Consider the following 14,740-nt stretch of genomic DNA (forward strand, 5'->3'; position numbering starts at 1 on the left):
TACACTGCTAACCTCAAGCGATGTCAGTATAGCATCACTGTGCCACAGATAAACACCACAGGATGTTTGTTAAGTGTCAATGTGTCTGTGGGAAACATGCATATCTCACCTGATGTGTAGACAAATATAGGCCTACACTTTACTGCAAACTGTTAATCATGCAAGCTGTAGTGGAAAATCACAGTCCTTTAATTAACTTTGATGAAAAAGCTGAGACACCCAGTAACATAACAGTGTTTTTACTTGCAGCAATGAGTGAGTGTGTGGTCAGGCCAGTTTCACCCTGTGAAAGCTGTATTTTTTGCTGGTGACAGTGTTTGGTCATCATCAGGTTGTTTCTTCATGACTGTCAAAGCGCAGACACCTGTTAGCTGGGCCTCTACCCGCCCGATCTGTAGCTATTATTGTTGTCAGGAAACAGATGTGAGTTCACACACTGGAAAGAAAGTCTGTTTGTGACTGTGGTCATGTGCGTCTGCACGGTATGGCTGTGTGTTTGTGTGCGCGTGTGCAGGGTGTGGGCGGGTGGGTTTCGGAAAGTATGACTTGGCATTTCCTACACCCGGTTTCTGCCCCTGACTACGGGTTAAATGCACAGCCATGTCTGGCCATACTGTACTACTCCACCACACACACACACAGACAGGCAGAGAGAGCACGAGAAGGGTGGTAGTGCACGTGAGCGTTCATGTGTGACTGAGATGACCTTGGTCAACTGTGGTCAAAGCCAGAGAGCTGGGTGGGAAGTGGTTACATATAGTCTGGCATTTGATCAGCCTCTTGAAGTCGAGAAAAGACACATGCACACAAGATCAAATGTGCAGAGACATTAGCTGTAGTGCACCGTCAGAGTAATGCAATATGATGTGAGGTTGCTCCGAGCATGCAGACACACGTACACATGAATCACTCCAAATTTTGGGGCACCACACAATCATAGGATATATTAGATAAATTTGTTCCAGATGATGTATAACATATAGACTGTGTTAATGACATGCTCATACAGATGGCTAACACACACATGTGCACATACACACACAGATGAGCTCCAAAAACAGCCACCCTGGGAAACGGTGAATTCCCCAAACCACAGAGTGCATGAGAGGGTGAGGGGAGTCATGGGAAAGCAGGATGCCTGCATGCAGTGCCACTGAGTGAGCAGACTGGGCCAGAGCTAAAACAGACAGAGCAAAGAAAAAGACGAGAGCAAAATAATACACATCCTGATTTGGCAAGGACAGATGACAGCATCTGATGGTTCAAAGGCTTATGAGTGAGATTTATCCACACACTGCGGTCGGTCAGCTGGCCGGCCGCTCGAGCAGACACGTAGGGCGAGGGAGGTCGATTACAGTTCTGCTCCCAGCCTGACACAGTTTGGGAAAACCCAGATCAGAGGACGAAGTAGGTGTCAGGGCCTCAGAGGTCTGGGAACGCCTAGGTCTCCACCAAATCTTGAGGCCCCGAAAAGGTGGGGGGGACTAGCTAGGTGGAAAGGCTGAATAGCAGGAATGGTCGGTGGCGATCCCATTGTAGATCAAGGTGAGAAGATATCTGGAAGTTTTTTAGTTAATGATCTGGGAAAGCCAAAGCAGAGTGGCTGGTGACTGGATGAGTCTTAAGTGTCTGGAAAGTTCCAGCCAGTTGGCTCAGTTTACTGACGTCTGTGAAAAACTCCAAAGGTTACAAATCACGTCAAACACTCCTCCTCTCATGTGTGGTCACTAAGATTAGTTTGTAAAATCTGTGATGTGTAATTTGCCACCCCAGTAAGATTCCTTTATTGCCTTGTAGCAAATGAATGGTTTCACTTAAGTCATTATGACTGAGTGGCACCAAAAAAAGTTAATTTATTCTAATGTAGTTCTAGTCAGAGTTGATCAAAACCAGGTTTAAAACGAGTAAGCGCAGATTTATCATTAAGTAGACTTCTTTTGCGTTATTAAGTTAAGTAAATCTAGGTTTGATCATGTAAACTGAAATTAAATAGTGTTTAATCACTATGGAGATGATTGCTTACCCAAATTTAAATGAATAAATTCATGAATAAATATGTGTGCTGTCAGGACCTAAATATAATAAAATACAAGGAAAACTGTGGAAAACCTTCTGCTGCTGCTGTATTTCTTAATAAAACATTTCACAGTTTGCTAGTTAAATAAAAATCAAACAAAATGTTGCATTGTTTACTATCTAGCTAAAAGCTAACAAAATGTTGCATTGTTTGCTATCTAGCTAAAAAGTTAAAACATTACATTGTTTACAAGCTAGCTAAAAAGTTGGTTAGCCTAGTTAGCCTCCTCATAATAGTTCAGCTGAGAATTATTTTGCTCAATCCATCTCAAAAAGGCAGCTATTTAAAAAGTTAAACCTCCTTAAGTGTAAGTTTAAAGCTGGCTCACACTTTAAATTTGAGTATAAATTTTGGTGCAACCGAATTAAATTTAAACTAGGTTTAGAGTAAAACATAAACTAAGATTTCACAAGATTGTTTAAAAGTTTGGTGCAACATAATTTAATCATTAATTAAAAATTAATCTTTGTTGGTGCAACCCACCTTGTGTGAACTTATATTAAATATCTAAAAAATATGATGTCCTTAAAAAGAAATTTGCAAAAGAGCAATTAATTTATAGCTTTAATTGTTTTGCAGCAAGACAATACAATCCATCCATCTCGTTTGTATCACGCCCCCTGAACTTACTTTGAAAAATCTTTCTGTCCAACCAGAAGCTGCTTCTGTTGTATGCAGGATGTTTATGTTTAGAGGTATATGCTCTCAGTTCCTTCCATTTAACCTCCAACACACACACACACACACACACACACACACACACACACACACACACACACACACACACACACACACTTTCGCTCTTTCTCATTAACCTTCATTCATTACACATGCCCGTCGAGTGACAAAGCAAGGCGCGTCTTTCAAAATGATTACAAAGCTAGACAGGTGAGCAAAATGGATACATTCTATTTATATGTTGTATATGTCTTTCTATTTGGCATGCATTTATATATAGATTGCACATGCATACTATTAAATGGAAAAAGGTTATAAGGTCCTAAATTTTCATAAATGATGATACTTTGATATTGATATAAAATATTCTTGAGTGGACTTCTGTTCCAATAATTATGCCACAATACTACCGATACTAATACTAATACTACTACGCTACATATAGACGTTTCAGTATTAATAAGTTTTGCTAAAAGCTGTGAAAGTGAGAGTGAGAAAAAAGTAGTGAATGTTAGTTGCCTTCTGACTGTCCATCTCTCGCATTTGGTTAACCACAAGTTTTACATGACTTTATTGCGCTAACTTACTGAATTAAAAACCAGAATGTATGAGTGAGTCATCTGAATAATAAACGTTAAAATGTTCATTTAATGAGCTCTTTGATGATTAATGAGAGTTTTTCTCAGACTTTCCCGGCATAAAATAACTGTCTTTGCTGAACACTACTGAAATTATCTGTCACCACAGAGGCTGGTTTATAGAACAGTAACACTTTTCAGAATGGCATTATTACTGATGAAATGTTGACTGATAAATTCCTAGCAGCATTTCTTTATAAATGGTTGTAGCCTTTAAAAACAAACTTGAAATATTCTGCAGGTAAGATGCACTGTGCCCACTGTTCTAGCTGCACCTCATGTCATGAGCTAATAAAAAGAGCACATTTTCTCCCTTTGTCTCAGTGTGCTTTTGCCCCGAAAAAAGTTCCTCTACCATTACAAGAACGTGCGGTGGGCAAGGGGACGGCATGAGACATACCTCTGTTTTGTAGTGAAGAGGCGAGTGGGGCCAGACACCTTAACCTTTGACTTTGGACACCTCCGCAATCGCAATGGCATCCATGTAGAGGTAAGTAATGTAGGTCAAGATGGGGCAGCATATATGAAGGGCCTGTTCAGAGGAAAGAAAACAACAATTGAAAGTGCTGGATGATTTTGTCCATCCTCCTATTTCTCCATAGGTGCTGTTCCTGCGCTACCTGGGAGCCTTGTGTCCTGGTTTGTGGGGGTATGGAGGTGCGGGAGAGAGGCGGCTCAGTTACTCCATCACCTGGTTCTGCTCCTGGTCTCCCTGTGTTAACTGCTCCATCAGACTGTGCCAGTTCCTCAGTCAAACGCCCAACATTCGCCTCAGGATCTTTGTCTCCCGCCTTTACTTCTGTGACATGGAGGACAGCCGTGAAAGGGAGGGCCTCAGAATGCTGAAAAAGGCCGGCGTGCAGATCACAGTCATGAGTTACAAAGGTGGAAGCATGAATCTCTATATATGTGCTAGAGATTAAGAGAGAGCAGATGTATATATCTCCAGCCAGCCAAATTCTACCTATAAAAAACATTGCTGTCCGTATCATAATTGCTCACAATTACTATTTTCTCCTCCTTTTTTAGACTTCTTCTATTGTTGGCAGACCTTTGTGGCTCGGAAGCAGAGCAACTTCAAGGCCTGGGAAGAGCTGCAGAGAAACTCAGTTCGACTTACGAGAAAACTCAACCGTATACTCCAGGTAGATGTTTTACCAAACCGCATGTTTTTCTTCAACCAAACAGATTAGATCGAACCAAAAATTACTTGTTTCTAATTCTAATAAAATGTTTTTTGTTTTTTTTTTCTCAGCCCTGTGAAACAGATGATTTGAGAGATGCCTTCAAGCTTCTTGGACTGTGAAACATACCTGTGACCTCCTCTTGTGTTACCGTTAAGTCTATTGTCAAGTCTGTAGAGAATAATACATGTTGGTGTTTCTCCATCACTACAACTGCTGAAACTGAGAATGAAAAAAACTGTAAAAAAAATAACATTTCAAGTTGCAAGGCTTTTAAGATTAGATAGATGCTGCTTCCTGTTTCTCTGGCATTATAACCATGTGAAATAAAACAATGAACAGTGAAATATTGTTTCTTGTTATTGATGTTAACTCATGTTCTGGACTTGCTGTGATGTTAGCTTGTAAGTAGTTAGCTTAGTTTTAGTTTAGTTAGTTTTACATGTATTTCTGTAAGTTTAAGATTAAAATTTAGTGAAGTAACATGATAAGGTCTGAGTTGCAATAAGGTATATTAACTACAGTAAATGCATATATAAAAAAAAACCCCACTACATTTATGTTGTCCAGGCAGGCAATGAGGAAAAGAAGAGGGACAAAATAGAACAGAAAATGAAAAGACAAAGCAACAGTTTAGTTTATGGTAATATACTGTACTGTATGTAGTTACACAAGGGCATTTTAGGTCCCTAGGTGCAAGAACTGTTTTGGGAAAGCTGATTTTAATTCTGGCACACTTAACATTTATGGTGTTGCTTTGTAGATATTATAATACATTTTGCCATGATAGTGATGCTGTCAGACTTTTAAAACAGTGTATATGGCTTTCTATTGGCATATTTTGAGTTTTGGCTTTAATTTTGTGCCTGTGAGGGGCTATTTGGTTGGTTTTGTTACACAGACCTGGCAACCCTGTAAAAGGACTAGTGTCCCTATCCAGTGATAAATGACTGCACTTTCATGGCTGCAATAATACAAGTAAAACTGCAACACTTTCTCTTGCCTATCTGTCTGGTCACTTCGTTAAAATGCCACACTTCAGTTTGATTTAAGCTAGGTTTTTGGTGGATATCTAGACTAAAAGCCCAAATAAAAGAACTCACTTGGCTATTATTTTGCCTGAAACATGCCGTGTAAACTGATCTGTACGCAGAAAATCGGTGGCATGCCCCTTTAAGATGCCCTGACACCGTAGCAGTGAAACAGGGGCGCCAGTCTGTGCGCAAATACAGCGTCTATTACGGTCACGTAGCCGTTAACGCCGCACGGACACCACACTCACCGTCACCACCGCTACCGGCGTGCACCGACTTAGTACGAGTCAAGATGGCGACCGAGGGTCAGTCCGAGTACGAGTCGGTCCTCTGTGTCAAACCTGAAGTCAACATTTACCGAATCCCACCGAGAGCATCCAACCGTGCTATCAGGTGAGGGTGGGCAGCGGCCTGACGTGAGGGGGGAGTTTTTTCGCCCAACATCCGCGAGCTTCAACCGTTAGGAGCCGTTGCCTCGGCGACCATCCCACCGAGCTCATCCCATAAGCACGCAGCCTCAAGTAACGTAATTTTCGTGCTGGTTGTCTTTGCTGTGTATTTACAAGGTCATCACGGAAAATACTTAAATAACGGTTGGGATTTGTTCCTGCGCTGCGTTAATAGCCAACTTACGGGGACTGGATTCGCGACATTCCAGTCGTGTGTTTATATGCTTTCGCCCAGTGGCACGACATAAGATAATTACACTGCTTAAAAGTCTGATTTTATAGGACAATTAGCTTAGTAATTATGCCTTATTTTCCCTTCAGTGATGTTCATTTTGTTGACCTTTCAGTTGCAGAACAACATCCCTGAGGCTGTAACGAAGTCTTGCTCAAGGACACTTCAGCACGGTCGATGCTGTGTGATAACAATGGACTTTAACATAAATAATCCACCTGAAAGACAGTGTTGTCCCGGTAGAAACGTTTGTATCACTATGCAATAGAGCTATTGTGTTGTTAAAAAGGTTGACATTGAATTGTTTACCCCCATTTTTCATTGGCTGGTGCTCCAGCCTGACCTGCCACAGCTGCCTCTGAGTGGACATGACACCAACCAAACAGTAGCATAGGCCTGAGTCCCATGAGACATATGATTGGTTAACCAGTGACCATATGCAGAGTGAGTAAGGGTGATGATGTAATATTTCTGCCTTGGGTCTCAGTGAAGTGCTCGTCCGATGCCTTAGTCACGTTCTGTTCACACAGAAAAGAGCTGATGTGGACCTGGAGTGTGTCTGAGTGTTGGACGAATCATAACAATAACACACACGCACGCACACATCTTTTCTTCTTGCTTATTCTCCGCCTCCGTCTCAACATCAGTCTCAATAAACCGCTGTCACCGTTTCACCTACATCACACTGTCTGTCTCCCTGACTGCCTGACTGTGAGTGTTTATGTCTCCAGGGCTGCCGATTGGAAGCTGGATGCTCCTGACTGGACAGGACGCATGCGTGTGACGGCCCGGGGCAAAGTGGCTTACGTGAAATTGGAAGACAAAATCTCTGGTGAGACAGGAGCAGACAGGACGGAGCTGTTGTTTACTGGCGCTGGCGCTGTTGTAAATCATTTCACTGTGTAGTCTCCTGTTTCGCCATCCCCCTCTCTGTTACTCATCTATTCCAAGGTGACCCAGCCCACAACCGAGCAAGCAGTTTGTTTTGAAGCAAACAGACTGATCATCTTTTTCTTTCTCACTCTCAGTGCATTTCACATATTCGGATGCTTTTTCCCCTCAGATTATACCTTATAATGGTCTGATTTCGATATGATCTGAATACTAGGATCCATCTTACTTATTTTTTTTCGTAAAACAGAGAAAAAAAACATTTCATTTCTGTCCCTCTTTTAAATCTGAGAGTTTTGGCTTAGTAAATGTGAAATTCTTTAGTGTCTCTTCTTGATCCAAATTGCCAGTAGAGCATTTTGCCAAATAAACAATGAACATATTTCTTTTGTTCTAACCTACAGGGGAGCTGTTTGCCCAAGCACCAGTGGAGGAGTACCCTGGCATCGCAGTGGAAACAGTTAGTGACTCAAGCCGCTACTTTGTGCTCCGCATCCAGGATGACAACGGTGGGTAAACTGTTTGTTGCTAAGAAATGTGCTTCTAATTCAGAGGACAACAGAAGAGAGGATTAAGAGAATGATCCAGAGCAGAGATACGCCATGTTCATGGGCTAAATCTTAGAAACTGTTTATTGTGGTGTACAGATTATTGTGAGGTTTACTATGTTTTTGTGTGAACTATCTTGCAAATACCTCACTAAACTCTAAAGAACAATAACCGTAACAATAACTGTAAATACATCGTTTTAAAAATCATTCTCATGACTCATGTGGATGGCCGCATTCCAACAGTAATGACAAAACACTTTCAGAGAGATTTGATGAAGAGTAGAAACACTGACAGCGAACTAAAATTCAACTGAATTTACAGGGTATAGCCTACAACTTATTAAACACTGCTATAATGTAATATTAGCCTGCAAAAAACATAATTTTTCTTGAGACATACTGCAAAATGGTCTTGGCACTGATGGGGTCTCCGAAGTTTGTTTGGTTCTATTGATGATCTATTCACCAGGATACCATCAAATTAACACTGACTGATAAGAAAGTCTGAATATAATTTGACTTTAAAAGACGACAACTTGTAACAGAGCACTGGAATCTCCTAACTCCTCTTGTGTTTAAAGAATTTTGTGAAGCTATATTTTCCTGGTATTCTTTTTGTTAGTCTGCACAACGTTCAGCACTTACAGGTCATCAACATCACATTTTGTTCATCAATATGGATGTTCACATAATTATTGTTATAGTTATTATCATTCTTGGTGTGGACTGCCCTTAACGCTTGTTTGTTGTGTTTGTGTCTCTCATAGGTCGCAGTGCGTTTATAGGCATTGGTTTTGGAGACCGAGGCGATGCTTTTGACTTCAACGTTGCGCTCCAGGACCACTTCAAGTATGCAGCTGTTTCATAGTGTGTCATGATGAATCATAACTAATTCAGTGTTGGATTTATTCATTATGTTTAATCCTTTTGCATCTCAACTTGCCTCCCTCTCTGCTCGTTTTCTCGAGGTGGGTGAAGCAGGAAACTGAACTGACCAAGCAGGCGCAGGCTCCAGACTCCACTCCTAAACTGGACCTGGGCTTCAAAGAAGGGCAGACCATTACTCTCAATATTGGGGTAATTTTATTTTCATTCATTCGTTTTTCATGATTGAACCACCAAATAATACCATGGATTTTTTTTAAATTAATTAATTAATTATGCTTAGTGCAAATTAATTCATGATCAGAGTTTAACTTTGATAAATCTGCTTTGATATGTTTTGTCTTCTGTCTTGACAAGCAATCTGAACGCAGTTTTTGTTTTCCCTAATTTAACCTTTTCCAGCAATCGAAAAAGAAGGATAGATCTCGTCCGCAGAGTTCAGGTGGCATTGGGCTTCTTCCACCTCCTCCTGGGGGCAAGTTAGCCCCACCCCCTTCATCCAGATCGATCAATCATAACACACAACCAAACACACAACCATCTGCAGGAGGAAGTGACACTGGTAAGTAACTGTAACATTTAAGTACAGATTAGAGGTTGTGCACCTAGTGTAATTACAGCCTATGTGACACACACACAATAATATATATATGTCAGGGTGACAAGATAAAAAAAGGCTTTGTCGTTATTTTGTAATGTTATTATTTTGAGATCACAAAATGTATTCCTCATGATCACAAGAAAACAAAATCAGGAGACAAATGATAGTTCTTTTAGCCAACATATCCATGCGTAAGCACAGCATTGTTCTCACCAGTGTTACTATAGAGATAGTACACTTGAGCGCTCTGCTGAAAACAGCTCAACAAAATCTAAGCTTAACAGTCAAAAACAGTTTTTTGGATGTGAAACATAATTACAACAATAATCCATTGCACTGCAGCCCTACTTGTATTTTTAACCTGCAGGTTGTTTTAGATCATTACAGCTGTTTCATTTACAGGGGGATGCAGAGTGTGATCTGGCAAGCAATGAAGAATGAAAGTTCATGTAAATGGTCAATATAAAGCAGAGGAAAGTTATTTCGTTGTTGAAAGCCCCCTAGGGATCTGTTGTAAAGCTGTTTCCAGTACAGCACGTGTAGCCACAGTCTTTACAATGAAAGTGGTGAGTGCAATGTGATGCTGACCTGCAGGAATACCGGCCAAAACTATGAGGTAGACTTCAGTTGTAAAACACCGAAATTTTCCTTTAAAGATTATTGTTGGTCCCCTCCTCTCTGGCCCACCATAGTGTTGATTTAGTAATAGCTTGATTCACTGTAGCTTACATATCTAAGAAGCAGCATATTTTTCCATTCACATGTTATCTACCAATGCACATGGTTTCGGTTTCATGTGCTGAGGTTTGCCTCTGAGATTTCTGAAGCCAATTTGAATACAGTGAACGTGAATGGAATTTTGGTTTTGGTGCTCAAAACGCTCAGATTGATTCTAAATTTCAAATGTCATGTATTTGGTGCTTTATGCAGCACACATGAAATTCTGTTGACGCCCATTGTGTTTGGCAGAGGTTTCACAGGTCAGCATGTCAAAAGCTCAGCATATAATACTGAAAGTATACAATATAATATTCATAATATAAAGCCATTTATCCACAGGGGGCGCGGGTCCTCTTTCATGGACACCGCTATGTTGCACCTCCATGATTCTACAGTAGCCCAAACACTGATTCTATTACCCACATATGTGCTGACTTGGCTTGACTCAGTTTAACTCGGCGTATCAGACCAGCATGGTACAGATTTGCATTTCCATTACTCAGGGTTTCTGCTTGTCGTCAACTGAAGATGAGCTTAGCTCAAGTTGACCGGCTGTAAAACGGTGGATAAACACGTTGTTTCCTAGAAATTCTTCACAGTAAAGTTCCCTCATTATTTTTAGTTATTTAGAAGATGTTATTATGAAGCAGCAAAATCAGAAAATGTTGGGTTTTTATGACGTGACTGCTATATGGCTCAGAGCAAACACGAAACAGTTAATAGGCATATTCAGCATCACACAGGAGAGAAACTAAACTGCAAACCGCAGAAAGAACTGAGAGCTGAACACACAGTCACACTTGTACAAACGTCTTTTTCTCTGCTCTCCTGCACAGATTTCAGCTGAGTATCACAATAGAGTGCGTAAGTCACGCCCCCTCTGGTGGACCATGATGGGACCCGCCTTCAGAAAAAATATGAACTGTAGTCAGTGACAGAGACAAATTAGTTTTTTTTTAATCCTGTTTGAACTGTGCCATGAATCACACATATGATGCTTGTCAATTTAAAAGATAATTTTTCAAGTCAAGACAGTTGCAGTTTGTCATAAAACCACTGAAGTATCAGACTGTGAAGAAATATAATTAGAAAGACTACACACCCAGAAGTTTCATGAGTGACGTCATGCTTTTCTCCCTCCAAAAGCAAAAGTTAGCGACTGAAGCTACAATGCTTGTCTGTTTTCGTGATGGGATGTAGTCACACAACAGCTACAAAGTACCAAGAGTCACTGGATAAAACACTGAGGTAAGATAACATTTCATAATGTGCAAGACGAGCGATGTAGTTTCACACAAAATTAAACAAAACAACAACAAACTGAGACTTTCTTGACTTGCAAAATTATGTTTTAAACTAAACATCATATGTGTAATTTGTGGCACAGTTTAAACTGAGTCAAAAACTAATTTTTCTTACATCACTGACTGCCGTTCATATTTTTTCTGAACTGAGGTTTCATGGGGCACACCGGAAGAGGGTCAACATCATCAAAAAGCTGTGTGCGCATTTCGGCAACAGAAATAACGGTCTTCCCCAGTCATCTAGACAAGTTACCAAACTGCAAATGTTAGAGTTTTACTAGTAACAAAATCACCAAAGTGCCTGGTTGCTGCGTATGTGACTGTCTGAATCAATATTCCACTGGTCGACTCAAGTTGTACTAGACTCTGTCAGGATCACGACCATTTCAGAGCAATTGGCTACATCCATGGCTGCAAGCTGAATGTGTTGAGTGGACTGAGGACACAATCAAAACTGCTGTGTTTGCAGTGCCCATTGACAAGCTGTTGTGGTCCACCATACTTCCGTTTCCAAACTGCGTGTGCAGCTTGCTCATTGTTTATGAACTGAAAAAACATATTTGCTTGTTTGAGGGGGAGAAACGGTAGTCACCATGGTTAACCGCAGTTGGCAAGACATCACTGCAGCTTGTTTGGAGGCAGGTTGGGCTCGCTTTGGCCCCACTCCAGAGAAGGTACATCTTGGGCGCAACTTCACACAGCTCAGCGTGTTAAAAGTGGTAATGGAAATGCAAATTGACACAGCATGGTTTGACTCAGCATGGCCCAAAGTGAAAGTAAAAAAGTCCTCTAAATGTGGTTAAGATAGATAGTTACTAAATCATACACACCCGTCCTTTAATTGCAAAAATACCACATTTAGATAAACCAGCTCTTTAGTAAAATTAAATTTTTAGACTTCATAGCAGAGAAAATTACTAATATAGGGATTTTCTCATCATTTATTAGTAGAAATTACAATAAATTTCCTGAAATCCTGCCTAAAATTGTGAATTCTTTGGCTGATTAGAAACAATCACAACAGAAATCTACATTTTTGTTACTTTTAAGAATTTAAGAGTTTTTTTGTTTTAACCTCCAGGTTTTTTGCTAGACCTGGACTCCAGTAACTCCAACTCAGCGGCTCCATCCAACCCTGCCACCACAGCCAGCTCTGACCTGTGGGGAGACTTCGACTCTGTATCCTCAAAGTGAGGAGAGATTCGCCCCCCCCCCCCTTTAATCTCTGTGTAAATTTTTGCAGCAGTTTTTGCAACTTTGTTTTCCCCGTTATGGGGTCCCGTATCTCTCCCTGCCAAGCAGGGTAACCCCCTGTACTAGTTTGTTTTATTTTAGTTCAGTTCCTCATGGCTCTCTTTTGTTCTTAGCCAGAGATACACCCAGACCTCAGAGTCCAGTCGTAATTAGAGAGATTAAGAACAATAGCTTAGCACTCTAGTTTACATTCTCCTGTTTGAATTTTGCCTTTTCTCCTTCTCTCAGTGTTTTCTTTGCTAATTTCTATCATAGAGTATACATAATAGAAATATGATCAAGGGAGACATAAATCAGAAACATCTGATGATGAAGTCTACTGAAATATAATAATGAATTAATTAATTTTATGTACAGAGAATATTTATTTTAAATGTATATAATGTCAGTAGTTTGTAATTATTGTCCTTGGTGTCGTCACCTGTACGTACTGTAGCTTCTACTTCTCCTGTAAGTCCCCAGCAGAGGGACTGACTATATGCACTGACTGGCAGTCTGGTCTGTCTATGTAGTTAGTAATGCATAAAGTCTGCATTTAACGCAGGGATTGTTCAAATCTCAGACTTGGGTTATTGGGTAACTCTTTATTTGACGGTGTGTGCATAAGACTGTTATAACCATGTCATGACACCTGTTATGAACATAAAGGAGTGTTGCCTGTTGTCATTAAGTGTCATTCAGTCAGTTATGTCATTTATTTGAGATGTTGTTGCTATGACAACTTGACATTAACCAAGACAAAAATGTCTTTGTTACAACTTGACATCATCAAATTTAAACAAACTATAGGTTTATGTTATAACATGATATACTGTCACATGTAGTTGGTTTTGACACTGGCTATCATGAGACCAGTACAAGCATGTTATGAATATTTTCCTGGATCTCAAGTAAAGTGGTACATTTTGGACTTATAAAGATGTCATTAAATGTCGTAAGGCCACTTTGATAACAGAGGACAGTGCTGATGTGACTTACAGAGTTACTTAATAAACAGTAAGCAGGTTAGCAAGATTACTGTTGCTAAAGCAGGCTAACCGCTGTTAGCTGCAGCTGGCATTGACATAATTTACTGACTAACACTTAATGACAGAAGTCATAAGCATTAATAAAGACTCCTTCATCTTAATGACAGGTGTCATGACATGGCTATGACAGTGTCATGATAGTGTTATGCAAACCCCTTCAAATAGAGTGTTACTGGTTATAGTGAAGTTTACCACAAAATTATTTTACTTGAAAGAAGGGAGTTGGAGCTGATTTACAGGCTGGCTGTGCTCTCTAGCACTCTCTAGTGGGCTCTGGTGGCTGTATATCATCATTCTGAGAGAGATGTGTCAAATTGAGCTGCAGCTGTTCAACACATATTTCACTTTGGATGTGTCCCGGGCACTGTATGCATCGCTTTAACTGTACATAAGTACAAAGAGACAGAAGGAGCAATGTTGGATGTGATCCGGTGTCACCAAAAGAAAGCGAGGCATCAAGTGCTTTTATCTTTGCCTCAAGGGAAACAGAGATGATTTAGTTCATGTTATGTCATCTCTACTAAGCACAGCTGTTAAAGCTGTGACTGATGAGTCATTCAGGTCATGACCTCTCTCCTTCTCAATGAATAGGTCTGTGTTTCTGCACCGTCCGGTCAGTCTGGGGAGAGCTTCATCTCCTTAATTCTTTATGAGGAGGTGATTAACCGCAGCATGCCGTACTGTACAAACGAGTTTTAACTGTGAACTTCAATTCCATGTTAAAATGTGATGTTATTAATGGTATTCTGATGCAGACAAATGCTATGTGGGACCAAGCTAGTGTGTGTGTGAAGCAATGTTTTGTTGTGATATTGTTATGTACCAAGGGATGGATTTTGTTGCACTGATATCACATGTGTTGTGACAGATGAAAATGACAAGTGGCGTGATGATGGATGTTGACGGGAACACACAGACTGTGTGAGTGTAAAGCCCTACCAATGTTTGTCAGTGTTTGTTTACTGTTTAAATTATATGCATCTCTCCCAAATGTTACTTGTTATTAAAACTGTATATGTGTATGGAAATGTATATGGAAATTAATATGCAAAGAAAAACATAAAGATATCACTCAATGATCATAACTTTCATTTGTTATTTTTTCTTCTAAGTGCAGGAAGGGTGCTGGAAATCCTTGAAAACACTTAAATTTTAATGTAGTGAGAAACTGCTTGAAAGTGTAATTGCATTGGTTTCATAACAAATCACTACCT

General features: G+C 40.2%; 2 protein-coding genes across 2 annotated transcripts; both read left to right on the forward strand.

Moving 5' to 3' along the window:
* Positions 1–2,870: 2,870 nt before the first annotated feature.
* On the forward strand, positions 2,871–4,699 carry aicda (activation-induced cytidine deaminase). Its single transcript, XM_084725841.1, has 5 exons — positions 2,871–2,965; positions 3,718–3,883; positions 3,996–4,278; positions 4,423–4,538; positions 4,649–4,699. Exons 1-5 carry the CDS (start codon positions 2,946–2,948, stop codon positions 4,697–4,699), a joined length of 636 nt encoding a protein of 211 aa, XP_084581967.1. The 5' UTR covers positions 2,871–2,945.
* Positions 4,700–5,835: 1,136 nt separating this feature from the next.
* Positions 5,836–14,605, forward strand: LOC146321450 (adaptin ear-binding coat-associated protein 1-like). Its single transcript, XM_084726612.1, has 7 exons — positions 5,836–6,004; positions 7,024–7,124; positions 7,588–7,692; positions 8,502–8,583; positions 8,703–8,811; positions 9,022–9,181; positions 12,326–14,605. Exons 1-7 carry the CDS (start codon positions 5,904–5,906, stop codon positions 12,436–12,438), a joined length of 771 nt encoding a protein of 256 aa, XP_084582738.1. The 5' UTR covers positions 5,836–5,903; the 3' UTR covers positions 12,439–14,605.
* Positions 14,606–14,740: the final 135 nt, after the last annotated feature.

This window comes from Lutjanus erythropterus, chromosome 9, assembly GCF_056507025.1.
Source record: "Lutjanus erythropterus isolate fLutEry1 chromosome 9, fLutEry1.hap2, whole genome shotgun sequence".
In the NCBI taxonomy this organism is placed as follows: domain Eukaryota; kingdom Metazoa; phylum Chordata; class Actinopteri; order Lutjaniformes; family Lutjanidae; genus Lutjanus; species Lutjanus erythropterus.

What these genes read in the sequence shown, in the direction of transcription:
- aicda (XM_084725841.1), top strand. Translation starts at nt 2,946, where the DNA reads ATGATTACAAAGCTAGACAG. An exon ending in GCAATGGCATCCATGTAGAG is followed by an intron (nt 3,884 to 3,995) that starts GTAAGTAATGTA and finishes ATTTCTCCATAG; the next exon opens with GTGCTGTTCCTGCGCTACCT. An exon ending in CACAGTCATGAGTTACAAAG is followed by an intron (nt 4,279 to 4,422) that starts GTGGAAGCATGA and finishes CTCCTTTTTTAG; the next exon opens with ACTTCTTCTATTGTTGGCAG.
- LOC146321450 (XM_084726612.1), top strand. Translation starts at nt 5,904, where the DNA reads ATGGCGACCGAGGGTCAGTCCGAGTACGAGTCGGTCCTCTGTGTCAAA. An exon ending in ATTGGAAGACAAAATCTCTG is followed by an intron (nt 7,125 to 7,587) that starts GTGAGACAGGAG and finishes TCTAACCTACAG; the next exon opens with GGGAGCTGTTTGCCCAAGCA. An exon ending in GCGCTCCAGGACCACTTCAA is followed by an intron (nt 8,584 to 8,702) that starts GTATGCAGCTGT and finishes CGTTTTCTCGAG; the next exon opens with GTGGGTGAAGCAGGAAACTG.